Consider the following 13,012-nt stretch of genomic DNA (forward strand, 5'->3'; position numbering starts at 1 on the left):
TAACCAAATACACTGAGCTAAAGGAAATTTTTTTGGCGAAACCATACAAATCCTCTTCCCAACTCATGAACAGAGAAACAAAGAGTTATTCCCCATAAGGACGCTGTCTTCGACAAAGTTCACAAAGGAGATGTCACATTCCGGAAAAAAAAAACCATTAGGTTTTGTGCATCTCTTCACAGGATTGTGTTCTGGTTTGTTTGTTTGTTTGTTTTCATACAGGGAAGGAATCATGAAAATTAAGTTAACATGAAAAGATGCTCCAACTCTGCCACCGATGTTGTTGTTCAGTTTCAATTTCTCAAAGAGGCATCACTCTGTGCGGATAAATCCACTTATGCTGCACCACATCTGCTAGGCAGATGCCTGACCAGCAGCGTAACCCAACATGCTGAGTGACAGTCAAGCTTTGAGTTAGACATGATACAGTACATGGCGCCCAAAAGGGGGGCGGTTGTATCTATATATATATGCTCCCTCCCATTGTGGTTAAATATACTTACCATGTCAAACTGATGCATTTGAGTTTGACATGATACAGTATATGATGCCCAAAAGGGGGAAGGTTGTATCTCTCTATATATGCTCCCTTTGTGGTTGAATATACTTACCATGTCAAACTGATGCACTTGTACATGACGCCCAAAAGGGAGGGGGGGGGGGGTGTATATTGTGCTCCCTGTCTGCAGATATACTCACCAAGCCAAACTCAATGGCATGGTTGACATGGTCCACTATACACTACATTACACCAAAGACACTCTGAAAGCTTCTCTGAAGGCCTTCAGCTTCAGCCACGACACATGGGAGCTGAATGCAATGGACAGACCAAAGTGGCGTTCAGCTGTCCACAAAGGCGCCAAATCCTGTGAGGCCAACAGAATCGCTGCTGCAGAGCAACGCAGACAGGCCAGGAAAAGCAGTGCCAGCAAGTCCCCGACAGCCACCACCATCCCCTGTCCACACTGCGTCAGAACCTTCCGGGTGTGGATTGGCCTGACCAGTCATCTGCGCACCCACAGAGCCTAACCCACCCACCCCCAGGATGACTAGATGGTCCTCATCGATCCCAACGGACGAACCACACATTACACCAAAAGGGTGTTACCAAAACACAGTGATGAAAAACAAACGAAGCAAATCAGTCTGAACAAAACAAACTGGATACTCTTATTGACCTGATTACAAGTCGTCGTTTTTTCTTTCAAGTATCCACAGCAAAAAAAAAGAGTCAATGCAGGATAAGTGCTTTGCCACGCGCTATGACAGATGCATACACAGTTATCATTCCTTTTTCTTCACAGGTTTCAAGATTCATTGTTAACAGAAAAAAAAAGAAAGAAAAAAAAAAAAGGCTGGATGACATGAGTTCAGCAACAAAGATTAACATGATGATGTTGACCTACACACACACTGTACAAGTGGGCTGTCAACGTAATACCTTTGCGTATATCCACAAACGTTTGGTAACAAGGCAAAAAGAACCAATGTAAGTAACCGATATTTCAACACTCAGCCGCCAAAGTTACACGGTGCAGCAAGAAAACAAAGAAGGCAGAACATAAGATTCTGTATTGTATCTACAAACATTAACCAGGACAGAGCAAAACAGGACTAATTGTAAGAAACCTGGATATTTAAATACATGTTGCATGATTAAAAAGAATTAAAAAAATTGAAGCGAATGCAAAAATACTTGAATACATGTTAAAATTTTTTAAGAAAAACAAAACAAACACAAAAAAAACAAGCACACACACTCAAACACTAGTAAACACAATGTATTCAAACAAGTATCTACAAGAGTGGTAACCAAAAAACAAAAGATTACCAACAGAGCAAACAACCAGGAGGATATGATGTTTGAAAACACGCACGCACACAAACACTTGCATGCACGCACGCAAACACTTGCATGCACGCACGCATAATAATGATAATGATTTACAAGGAGAAATGTGATGAGGACGACACACACACACACTTCATCTTTTTACTGTCACAGATCAATCCTGATGATCTACAAGGAGAAATGTGATGAGGACTACACACACACACACTTCATCTTTTTACTGTCACAGATCAATCCTGATAATGATCTACAAGGAGAAATGTGATGAGGACTACACACACACACACTTCATCTTTTTACTGTCACAGATCAATCCTGATAATGATCTACAAGGAGAAATGTGATGAGGACGACACACACACACACTTCATCTTTTTACTGTCACAGATCAATCCTGATAATGATCTACAAGGAGAAATGTGATGAGGACTACAAATGCTACATCACACCACTCCTACCTCTCGTCTAATTGGCCAATTACCAAAGCAATACAACTTCTACTGGCATGGGGAATTTGTAGTATTCTCCCAGTCTGATTCAATACACTATAACATGTCAAACTGATGCAAACCAGGCCTGTCTGTTTGCTCCTCTTGGCACAAAGTTTCACAGCAACTCAGTGATAAGATGTCTTGGAAACAAGTCTACCGTCCGCCGGCCAATCAAAAAAAAAGAAAAAAAAAGAAAAAAAAAGAAAAGCCATTTCCAGCTGATTCTCATTTTTGTTTTTTGCCTTTTTGTTTTTCTCTGAATGGGAAAAAAGGTCCAAATTTGTTTGTTTTCCCGGTCAACATCCAAGTAAAGAAACTTAATAGGCTTTTTATTTTCTTTCTTCTTTCTTTTAACTGTTTTTTGTTGTTGTTTTTTCTCATCACAGTTACTTTCTGATTTCCCAACCTGCTCGTCTGGTGATATTTGCTTGTTTCACAGCATTTCACTCGCATCATCTTTCTGAAGGTTTTTTTTAATTTATTTATTTTTTAAATATCATTTATGGTCTTTACAGATCAGCAGAGCATGACAGGACAACAAAGATTGGAAGTCAAGGCGTCAACAGAACAAAAAAGGTTATCAATGCACATAAACTCTCTCTCTCTCTCTTTAAAGACTTCAAACACATTTATCCTTGACACGCATCAGACACATTCTGACATGGCTCAAACAGCCAACGTGTACAAAAGGAAAACAACAACAGAATGGGTGTCGTGGTGAGAAGATGGATGGTGGAAGGGGGAGGGGGATAAGGAGAAGGAAGAGGAGGAGGGGGTGTGGGGTGGAGGACTGGCGTTCCCAGGGCAAACTTCCCCACATCTTTCTACCAACGATACTAAGGTGAAGCTTACAAGTCACATGTATTTCTAAGTTTTGTTTTTCATTTCTGTGAACCGGAGTTAGGGCATGCATTATGCCTGACTGCTGCGTGCCAGTGGTCTGTTTTGTCCCGCAACAAGACTCAGCACTATATAAATACTGATTTTTATCATAATGAGTTTCATTATTACAACTAAGATGGTGACGCCATGTACACTGTGTGATAGGGTGGGGATTTAACAGCACACACACACACACACACACACGCTTCACAATACCAAGCACACTCACTGATCAGAGAAAAACTCGGCAATAAGCTGTGTGCAGACAATCAAGTGGCTTTCAAGTGGTAAGAGCTTAAAAAAGTGCTGTTTTAGCCAATTAAAAAAAAAAAAAAATCTCCCTTCAGAACATATTTTCTGCTGGTTGTAACTGGAGAGGTAGAGTGTATTGGCTGGTGGTTAGTCCTGATTTTGAATTGTCCTGAACCATTGCACAGAGACAGAAAAAAAAGATGATTATAAGTAGTTGGGGTTTTTTTTGTTTGTTTTTTTACATATATTGGTGGATACCATACTACCATTACGAAAAAGGAAAAGGGAAAAAAAAAAGATGTTGAATCACAATCTAAAAACAACAACAAAAAACCCAATCTCAGATCCACACGATAAAATCAGAGAAAGAAACAATTCTCACATCAGCAAGTTCAGATCTACATGAAAGGGGTTTCGCTTTAATTTCACGACCGCACAAAGCTTTTCTTCTGTTTATCTTGATGACCCTTCGGCTGATTAAAAAAAAGAGAAAACATACAGACCCAATTGTCTTTGGCTTCAGCTGAACAAATATATAACGAACAGAACTGGCCACCTCATTCTGCTTCTTCGTTTCCATTCAGCCATATATACTTGTGCAGCATGCAACGGAAAGGAACACCATGATGGTCCCAAAGTATGGTTCATACTTTGTTGGATTTTTAAAAAATATCCCCAGTTGATCGAGATGTCATGGTACAGGAGTCCCTAATTCGGACTTTGTCAGGGTTTTTTTTTTCTCGTGGATATCCCTGGTTGATCAAGAGGTCATGGTACAGGAGTTCCTAAGTATATGTTCGGACTCTGTCAGGGTTTTTTGTGGATATCCCCAGTTGATCAAAAGGTATTGGTACAGGAGTCCCTAAGTACATGTTGAGACTTTGTCAGGGTTTTTTGTGGATATCGCTAGTTGATCAAGAGGTCATGGTACAGGAAATCTTAAGTACATGTTCAGACTTTGTCAGGGTTTTTTGTGGATATCCCCAGCTGATCGAGAGGTCATGGTACAGGAGTCTCATCAAGTTTTCTTCTTCAGAAAATGGAGGAGACTTGAAACAAATTGTTTTTCTTTCAAGTGGCTTTCCTCCATCTTTCACTTAAAAAAAATTTTTTTTAAAAAGCTAATCCTGAAAAAAAAAAGCATACACACCAATATGCCTATAACAACAACAACAAAATGTTACCTCTAACTATTCTTTGGAAGTAGTACGGAAGACAATCTAATTCCTATAGAAAATTTTAAAAAGCTTAAAAAGAGGAAGAGGAGGAAAAAAAAAGAGAAAGAGTTGTGTCAGGTAAAAGTTCCAGAACACGTCCATTCTGCTGATGCTACAAACACGTCTTTCACCCAGCCTGAAAGCACAAGCACAGGTCTCTCATCAGTCACTATGGTCTTGAAATACACGCTGTGCTCATTAGTCACTATGGTCTTTAAATCCACTATGCGCTCATGTGTCACTATGGTCTTGAAATGCACTCTCACTGTGCTCATTAGTCACTATGGTCTTGAAATCCACTCTCACTGTGCTCATTTATCACTATGGTCTTGAAATCCACTCTGTGCTCATTAGTCATTATGGTCTTGAAATGCACTCTCACTATGCTCATTAGTCACTATGGTCTTGAAATCCACTCTGTGCTCATTAGTCACTATGGTCTTGAAATCCACTCTCACTGTGCTCATTTGTCACTATGGTCTTGAAATCCACTCCGTGCTCATTAGTCACTATGGTCTTGAAATCCACTCTCACTGTGCTCATTTGTCACTATGGTCTTGAAATCCACTCCGTGCTCATTAGTCACTATGGTCTTGAAATCCACTCTCACTGTGCTCATTTGTCACTATGGTCTTGAAATCCACTCCGTGCTCATTAGTCACTATGGTCTTGAAATCCACTCTCACTGTGCTCATTTGTCACTATGGTCTTGAAATCCACTCTCACTGTGCTCATTAGTCACTATGGTCTTGAAATCCACTCTCACTGTGCTCATTTGTCACTATGGTCTTGAAATCCACTCTCACTGTGCTCATTTGTCACTATGGTCTTGAAATCCACTCTGTGCTCATTTGTCACTATGGTCTTGAAATCCACTCGCACTGTGCTCATTTGTCATTATGGTCTTGAAATCCACTCTCACTGTGCTCATTAGTCACTATGGTCTTGAAATCCACTCTGTGCTCATTTGTCACTATGGTCTTGAAATCCACTGTGCTCATTTGTCACTATGGTCATGAAATCCACTCTCACTGTGCTGATTTATCACTATGGTCTTGAAATCCACTCTCACTGTGCTCATTTATCACTATGGTCTTGAAATCCACTCTGTGCTCATTTATCACTATGGTCTTGAAATCCACTCTCACTGTGCTCATTTGTCACTATGGTCTTGAAATCCACTCTCACTGTGCTCATTTGTCACTATGGTCTTGAAATCCACTCTGTGCTCATTAGTCACTATGGTCTTGAAATCCACTCTCACTGTGCTCATTTGTCACAATGGTCTTGAAATCCACTCTGTGCTCATTTATCACTATGGTCTTGAAATCCACTCTCACTGTGCTCATTTATCACTATGGTCTTGAAATCCACTCTGTGCTCATTTATCACTATGGTCTTGAAATCCACTCTGTGCTCATTTATCACTATGGTCTTGAAATCCACTCTCACTGTGCTAATTTATCACTATGGTCTTGAAATCCACTCTCACTGTGCTCATTTCCACCTTTTTTACTTACTCAGCACATGATCAATCTTTAAAAAATAACAAACAAACAAAATCAGCAGACAGTTATTCCATACATTTTCTGCAACCTTCCTTAACAGGTATGGTTTGTGTTTGTCACACATGAACACTGCTGCACCAGTCATTTCAAATCCTGCAAATACAGCTTTTCTCTGTGCTAGCTTTCCTTCTTGACCTGCTCCTCTGTATCAATCACTGTTTTCTCTGTGCTAGCTTTCCTTCTTGACCTGCCCCTTTGTATCAATCACTGTTTTCTCTGTGCTAGCTTTCCTTCTTGACCTGCCCCTTTGTATCAATCACTGTTTTCTCTGTGCTAGCTTTCCTTCTTGACCTGCCCCTTTGTATCAATCACTGTTTTCTCTGTGCTAGCTTTCCTTCTTGACCTGCTCCTTTGTATCAATCACTGTTTTCTCTGTGCTAGCTTTCCTTCTTGACCTGCCCCTTTGTATCAATCACTGTTTTCTCTGTGCTAGCTTTCCTTCTTGACCTGCTCCTTTGTATCAATCACTGTTTTCTCTGTGCCAAGTTTCTTTCTTCTTCTTCTTCTTTTTCTTTAACCCGCTCTTTCATATGTAATACTCAGATTATAATGTCGTAACTTTACGTATATATTTCTTTACTTATTGTCAAGTTATCTATTCTTGTATGGTTTCATAGCAGATTATAACTGACACAAGACTCTCGTGGACTTTGTTTTGAAGCATTTTCAAAGAATGTGAGGTGTCACACACACAAAACAACTGCCATCATCTGCATGTACGCTTATCCAAAAGTGGTACGACCATAAAGAAAAAAACATTTCATTTGACAATCCCTGTGCCAGATTTAAAAAAACATACAATAACCACAAGCAACCTCCAACGATTTCTGTCTTTCGTGTGCCATCTCCAAACCATGCTTAAGTGTCTACCACATATTCCTTCCACTCAATGCTCAGAAATTCACCATCATCTTTCATTTTCCCCCCCAATGTTTTCAAATCAAGAGCGATTATGAACATACCAAATCTGCCACTGCGTATATGACATGCATCCAAAACTTCTGACATGACACTGATGACACTGCTGGAAAATTTTCTCCCCGTTTTTCTTTCTTTTTTTTTTTTACAGCAATCTTACTGCCTGTAGACAGTGGCAGTACGATGTCAGCTGCTGCTGTCCCATCCCCCACCCAAGTGTTATTCACCAGTCGCACGTCTCGACCTCAGGTGGCCCACGGAGGCCGACCTTTCCCTGCTGTACACACCACAACGCGTCCTCCCTCACTCACACAGGCCACCCAGAAAGTCTCTAATAACCAGTCCATGAATTATGCAAATTATGCGGGGGCAGAGAGTGGGGGGACCAATCACAGGACTGTACATTTATGCTGCTTTCTTCTGATTGGCTGGGGCTGCAAAACGGCCCGCACAGCTTCGTCAAAGACCTGCACATGACAGCAACATGTGTTTGGTATCTGGGGCACACACTACACACTGACAACGTGTGTTTGTAATCTGAGACACACACTACACACTGACGTGTTTGTAATCTGAGACACACACAACACACTAACAACACATGCTTACTGTTTGAAACACATATTACACACTGCTGCATTGACAACATGTGTTAGGCATCTGAGGCACACACTACACACTGACAACATGTGTTTGGTATCTGAGACATGCATTACACGCTACGCACTGACAACATGTGTTTGTTATCTGTGACATGCACTACACACTGACAACATGTGTTTGTTATCTAAGACGCACACTACACACTGACACCACGTGTTTGTTATCTGAGACGCACACTACACACTGACAACATGTGTTTGTTATCTGAGACATACACAACACACAACACACTGACAACATATGTTTTTTATCTGTGACATGCAGTACATACTGACAACATGTGTTTGTTATCTAAGATGCACACTACACACTGACACCACGTGTTTTTGTTATCTGTGACATGCACTACACATTGGCAACATATGTTTGTTATCTGTGACATGCACTACACACTGACAATATATGTTTGTTATCTGTGACATGCACTACACACTGACAATATATGTTTGTTATCTGTGACATGCACTACACACTGACAACATATGTTTGTTATCTGTGACATGCACTACACACTGACAACATATGTTTGTTATCTGTGATATGCACTACACACTGACAACATATGTTTGTTATCTGTGACATGCACTACACACTGACAATATATGTTTGTTATCTGTGACATGCACTACACACTGACAACATGTGTTTGTTATCTAAGACGCACACTACACACTGACAACATGTGTTTGTTAACTGAGATATGCACTACACACTGACAACATGTGTTTGTTACCTAAGACACACACTACACACTGACAACATGTGTTTGTTATCTAAGACACACACTACACACTGACAACATGTGTTTGTTATCTAAGACACACACTACACACTGACAACATGTGTTTGTTAACTGAGATATGCACTACACACTACACACTGACAACACATGTTTGGTATCTGAGATACACAGTACACACTGATGCACTGACAACATACGTTTGGTATCTGAGACACACACTACACACAGCGGTAAATAGGGTAACCTGTCAATAATCATCTGTTTATCTTGCACAAGTTGTATCACACTGTCTTAGAAGAAGTGGAACTATAAAACAATCTGCGAATCAGTCAAATATGATTTTGCAATTTCAATCCTCAGTTGATCTGTTTATCACACTGTCTTAGAATTGAAACTATGAAACAATCCGCAGATCAATCAAATGTGATTTTGCTAATTTCAATCCTGTGTTGATCTTTTAAGACTTCTAAAAACAGGATCTGTAGAATGTGCAACACACTCACACCCCTGCTACGAAGCAAAAGATCAGAAAGCTGGCCAACGACTTACCTGTTTAAGACCTCGCTGAGTAAGAGCTGAGCACTCCATGTACTTGACGCCTCGGATTTTATTGGCCAGTTTTATGCCCTGTTCTCGCTTGACCGGCGACAAACCTTGAGCTGCTAACAAACCTATCGCTTCCTTGTTTTCCCGCAAATCTATTTTTGTACCTGTCACATGAAAAGGAATACTGGTCAGAATAATGACAGCCAATCAAATACATGTCATTCATTAACCCCTAATGACAGGTAATTAAAGTAAACATATGTAATTCATCAACCCCTAATGACAACAAATTAAACACATGTCATTCATTAACCCCCTAATGACAGCTAATTAAACACATGTCATTCATCAACCCCCAATGACAGCTAATTAAACACATGTCATTCCTTAACTCCTAATGACAGCCAATTAAACACATGTAAATTTACAGTAATTCATTAACCCCATTCTTCACACTGTAACAAAACTTGACAGCTGAAGCCAGTTTCCCACCAACAGGACAATGACCAACCTAATGACAGCTAAACACATGTCATTCATCAACCCCCAATGACAGCTAATTAAACACATGTCATTCCTTAACTCCTAATGACAGCCAATTAAACACATGTAAATTTACAGTAATTCATTAACCCCATTAAAAGACCATTCTTCACACTGTAACAAAACGTGACAGCTGAAGCCAGTTTCCCACCAACAGAACAATGACCAACCTTTACCCACCTGAGTTGTTTTGACATGAACCAAAGCCTGTGACTAAAAGCATTAAAATATTTGGCACAGGGGAGTGTTTTTCATACAGAAACATGGCTGTGAAAGAGTTAAATAATCTTCCCTTCAACTGGAAGTAAAGTAAAGTGCACAGCATTCTCACCAACTTACTCACTCACACGCACAAAGGTGTAGAACACATGAAGCTACACCTCACCAAACAGCCCTCCACAGTGTCCAACATCTGTCTTCATTTTTGACTCACTTGTGTAAACAAAGTGAGTCTATGTTTTAACCCGGTGTTCGGTTGTCTGTGTGTGTGTGTGTGTGTGTGTGTGTGTGTGTGTCCATGTGTCTGTGTGTCCGTGGTAAACTTTAACATTGACATTTTCTCTGCAAATACTTTGTCAGTTGGTACCAAATTAGGCATGAAAATAGGAAAAATCCAGTTCTTTCCAGTCATCTTGTTTAAAACAATATTGCACCTCTGGGATGGGCACAAAAAAATAAAAAAAGAAGACTAATTATATGCAAGCTGCATTTACTGTTATATTTATATTTTTTGTATTCTCTAAACTTGGCACTTTGACCTCTTATTCTGACACAACAACAAGAGGAGTCATTATTATCATTTTTTGTTCGAACAGGAACTTCTTTTGCTAAGCATGGAATTTTTATTTATTTTGCAAACGTTTTGGTGCAGATAGTAAAAAAAAAAGGAAATTACTCTGTAATTAATGCTAGGGGACTTAATTTATCACAAGTGAGTCTTGAAGGCCTTGCCTCTCTTGTTTACTGTATTGAATTCTATTACATTATATCGTACTGTATTACTCTTTTGTCACAACAGATTTCTCTGTGTGACATCTGGACTGCTCTCCTCAGGGAGAGCGCTTTGCTACAGTGAGAGCGCCATCCATTTGAATTTCGTTTCTTTCCTGCCTGCAATTTTACTTTTTTTCACATCAAAGAGGATTTTTCTACAGATTTGGCCAGGGAAAACCCTTTCTGTTGCGTGTGCTAAGCGCATGCTACAAACATAATACCAGGCAAAAAAAAACCCCAGTGAATAGCAAGGAATCAATAAAAACCACCAACGACAGGCAGCAACGAACTCAGAGCTGCCAGCCCCCAAATGAATGAAATTCACCTGTTTGTTCTTTAACAGCATTTAAAGACTTCTCTCATCAGAAATGCTAAAAAAAACCCCAACAAACACCCAACAACAACCAGTGTACCGACCTACAACTATCACCGGAGCATCTGGACAGTGATGTTTGATTTCAGGGTTCCACTTAGTCAGCACGTTCTCGTACGATGAAGGGCTCACAACACTGAAGCAGATCAGGAACACGTCCGTCTGAAAACACACACACACACACACAATACTGTCAGGTCCATCTGTGAGCATGTGAATCCAGTGAACATCAGTTTCACCTGTAAACACAGGCACTCTGATAATGTCAATTCCATCTGTAAACACAGGCACTCTGATAATGTCAATTCCGTCTGTAAACATAAGCACCCAGATAATAGTGATCATTGTTTTGGGTGTGTCATGGTCATTCTCACTTTTCCTGCTTTTGCAGAGAGAGTGTATGACATTCTGGCTTTGGGTGTGTGTGGACACTCCTTTAACTTTTAAACTAGACTAGTTGTTTTTTTTCATGCATGTCATGTTGACAGTTGTGTGTGGGGGCGTGGGGGGGCGTGGGGGGGGGGGGGGGGGGGGGTGAGAGAGCATGTTGTAACCGCTGAGCAAAATTGATTTCAGTTGACCTTGTCAGTTTTTCAATCAAGTTCTACACTTTCTAAAATGATGTTGGTCTTGGGGATGCTGGCAGTTGCTGGTTCAGCGTCAGTAAATGATAAAATGGACATCTAGTTTTTGAGACTGGCTCCTTGTACGGCTTCAGCAGCCAAGGAACCATGGCCTTTTGAAGCAAGAGGATTTGATTGATTGATTGATGTGGATACTTATATAGCGCCTATCCTCGGTCGAGACCAAGCTCTAAGCACTTTACATACACGGGGACATTTGCACCACAGGCTGCCTACCTGGGTAGAGCCGACTGACGGCTGCCACTGGGCGCTCATCATTCGTTTCCTGTGTCATTCAATCGGATTTCAGACGCACACACATACACACTCAGACAGACATGTAACATTTTACGTGTATGACCGTTTTTTTATTTATTTACCCCGCCATGTAGGCATCCATACTCCGTTTTCGGGGGTGTGCATGCTGGGTATATTCTTGTTTCCATAACCCACCGAACGCTGACATGGATTACAGGATCTTTAACATGCGTATTTGATCTTCTGCATGCACATACACATGAAGGGGGTTCAGGCACTAGCAGGTCTGCACATATGTTGACCTGGGAGATCGGAAAAATCTCCACCCTTTACCCACCAGGTGCACCGAGATTCGAACCCAGGACCCTCAGATTGAAAGTCCAGCATTTGCATAGTTTGTTTGAGGTATCTGAGTATCTGTTTTGATCATCTGTAAATACAACTGTATTTATAAAACATACATCATTTGAAGTGGAAGGAGTATGTGTTTTTGTTTTGTTTTGTATGTTTGTTCACTGTTCAAGTTTACCTGGTAAATGATGTCAATGAGTATGTGAGTAAACTGTATGAACATTTTATCCAATTAATTATTGTAAAATTTATTTCGGTGTCGTATTTCATCAGCTGCCTAAAATTACTGCGTGAGTGAGCAGGGTGATAAGCATTATGATTATGCGACAGTGTATTCAACACAGGCATTAAAATGCGTCTGTACAGTTCCACAGATAGATACTAAAAAGTAATTTAGTAAAAACTTCTCTGGTCCTAATTATGGTGCTCTAGATTAAAAGTGACACAAGGATAAAAAAAAAAAGGAAAAAAAAAAAGAGATTTACAGGAGTCTAAGAAAGAGATTTACCTGAGGATAAGGGGTTTATCTGGGGTTAAGAAAGAAGTTTACCTGAGTGTAAGAAAAAGCTTTATATGAATGTTAACATCGAGCTTCATCTGAGGGTAAGAAAGAGCTTCATCTAAGGTAAGAGTTTAGCTCAGGGTAAGAAAGGTTTAGCTGATTATTTGAGGGTAAGAAAGACATTACCTAAGCGTAAGAAAGAGGTTTACCTGGGGGCAAGACAGAGGTTTTCCTGAAG

The 13,012-nt window shown here is 40.3% G+C and overlaps 1 protein-coding gene across 1 annotated transcript in view; it reads right to left on the reverse strand.

The window, feature by feature from the left end:
* Window positions 1-1,981: 1,981 nt before the first annotated feature.
* Window positions 1,982-13,012, reverse strand: part of LOC143275564 (ras-related C3 botulinum toxin substrate 2-like) — a 20,586-nt gene continuing 9,555 nt past the window's right edge. Inside the window, exons 4-6 of the mRNA XM_076579764.1 lie at window positions 11,085-11,202; window positions 9,135-9,295; window positions 1,982-7,647 (exon numbers count right to left, since the gene is read on the reverse strand). Coding sequence (XP_076435879.1) covers window positions 7,570-7,647; window positions 9,135-9,295; window positions 11,085-11,202 — 357 coding nt within the window. The 3' untranslated portion in view covers window positions 1,982-7,569. The remainder of the gene's footprint in view (window positions 7,648-9,134; window positions 9,296-11,084; window positions 11,203-13,012) is intronic.

Source organism: Babylonia areolata, chromosome 30 (genome assembly GCF_041734735.1).
Source record: "Babylonia areolata isolate BAREFJ2019XMU chromosome 30, ASM4173473v1, whole genome shotgun sequence".
NCBI lineage: Eukaryota > Metazoa > Mollusca > Gastropoda > Neogastropoda > Buccinidae > Babylonia > Babylonia areolata.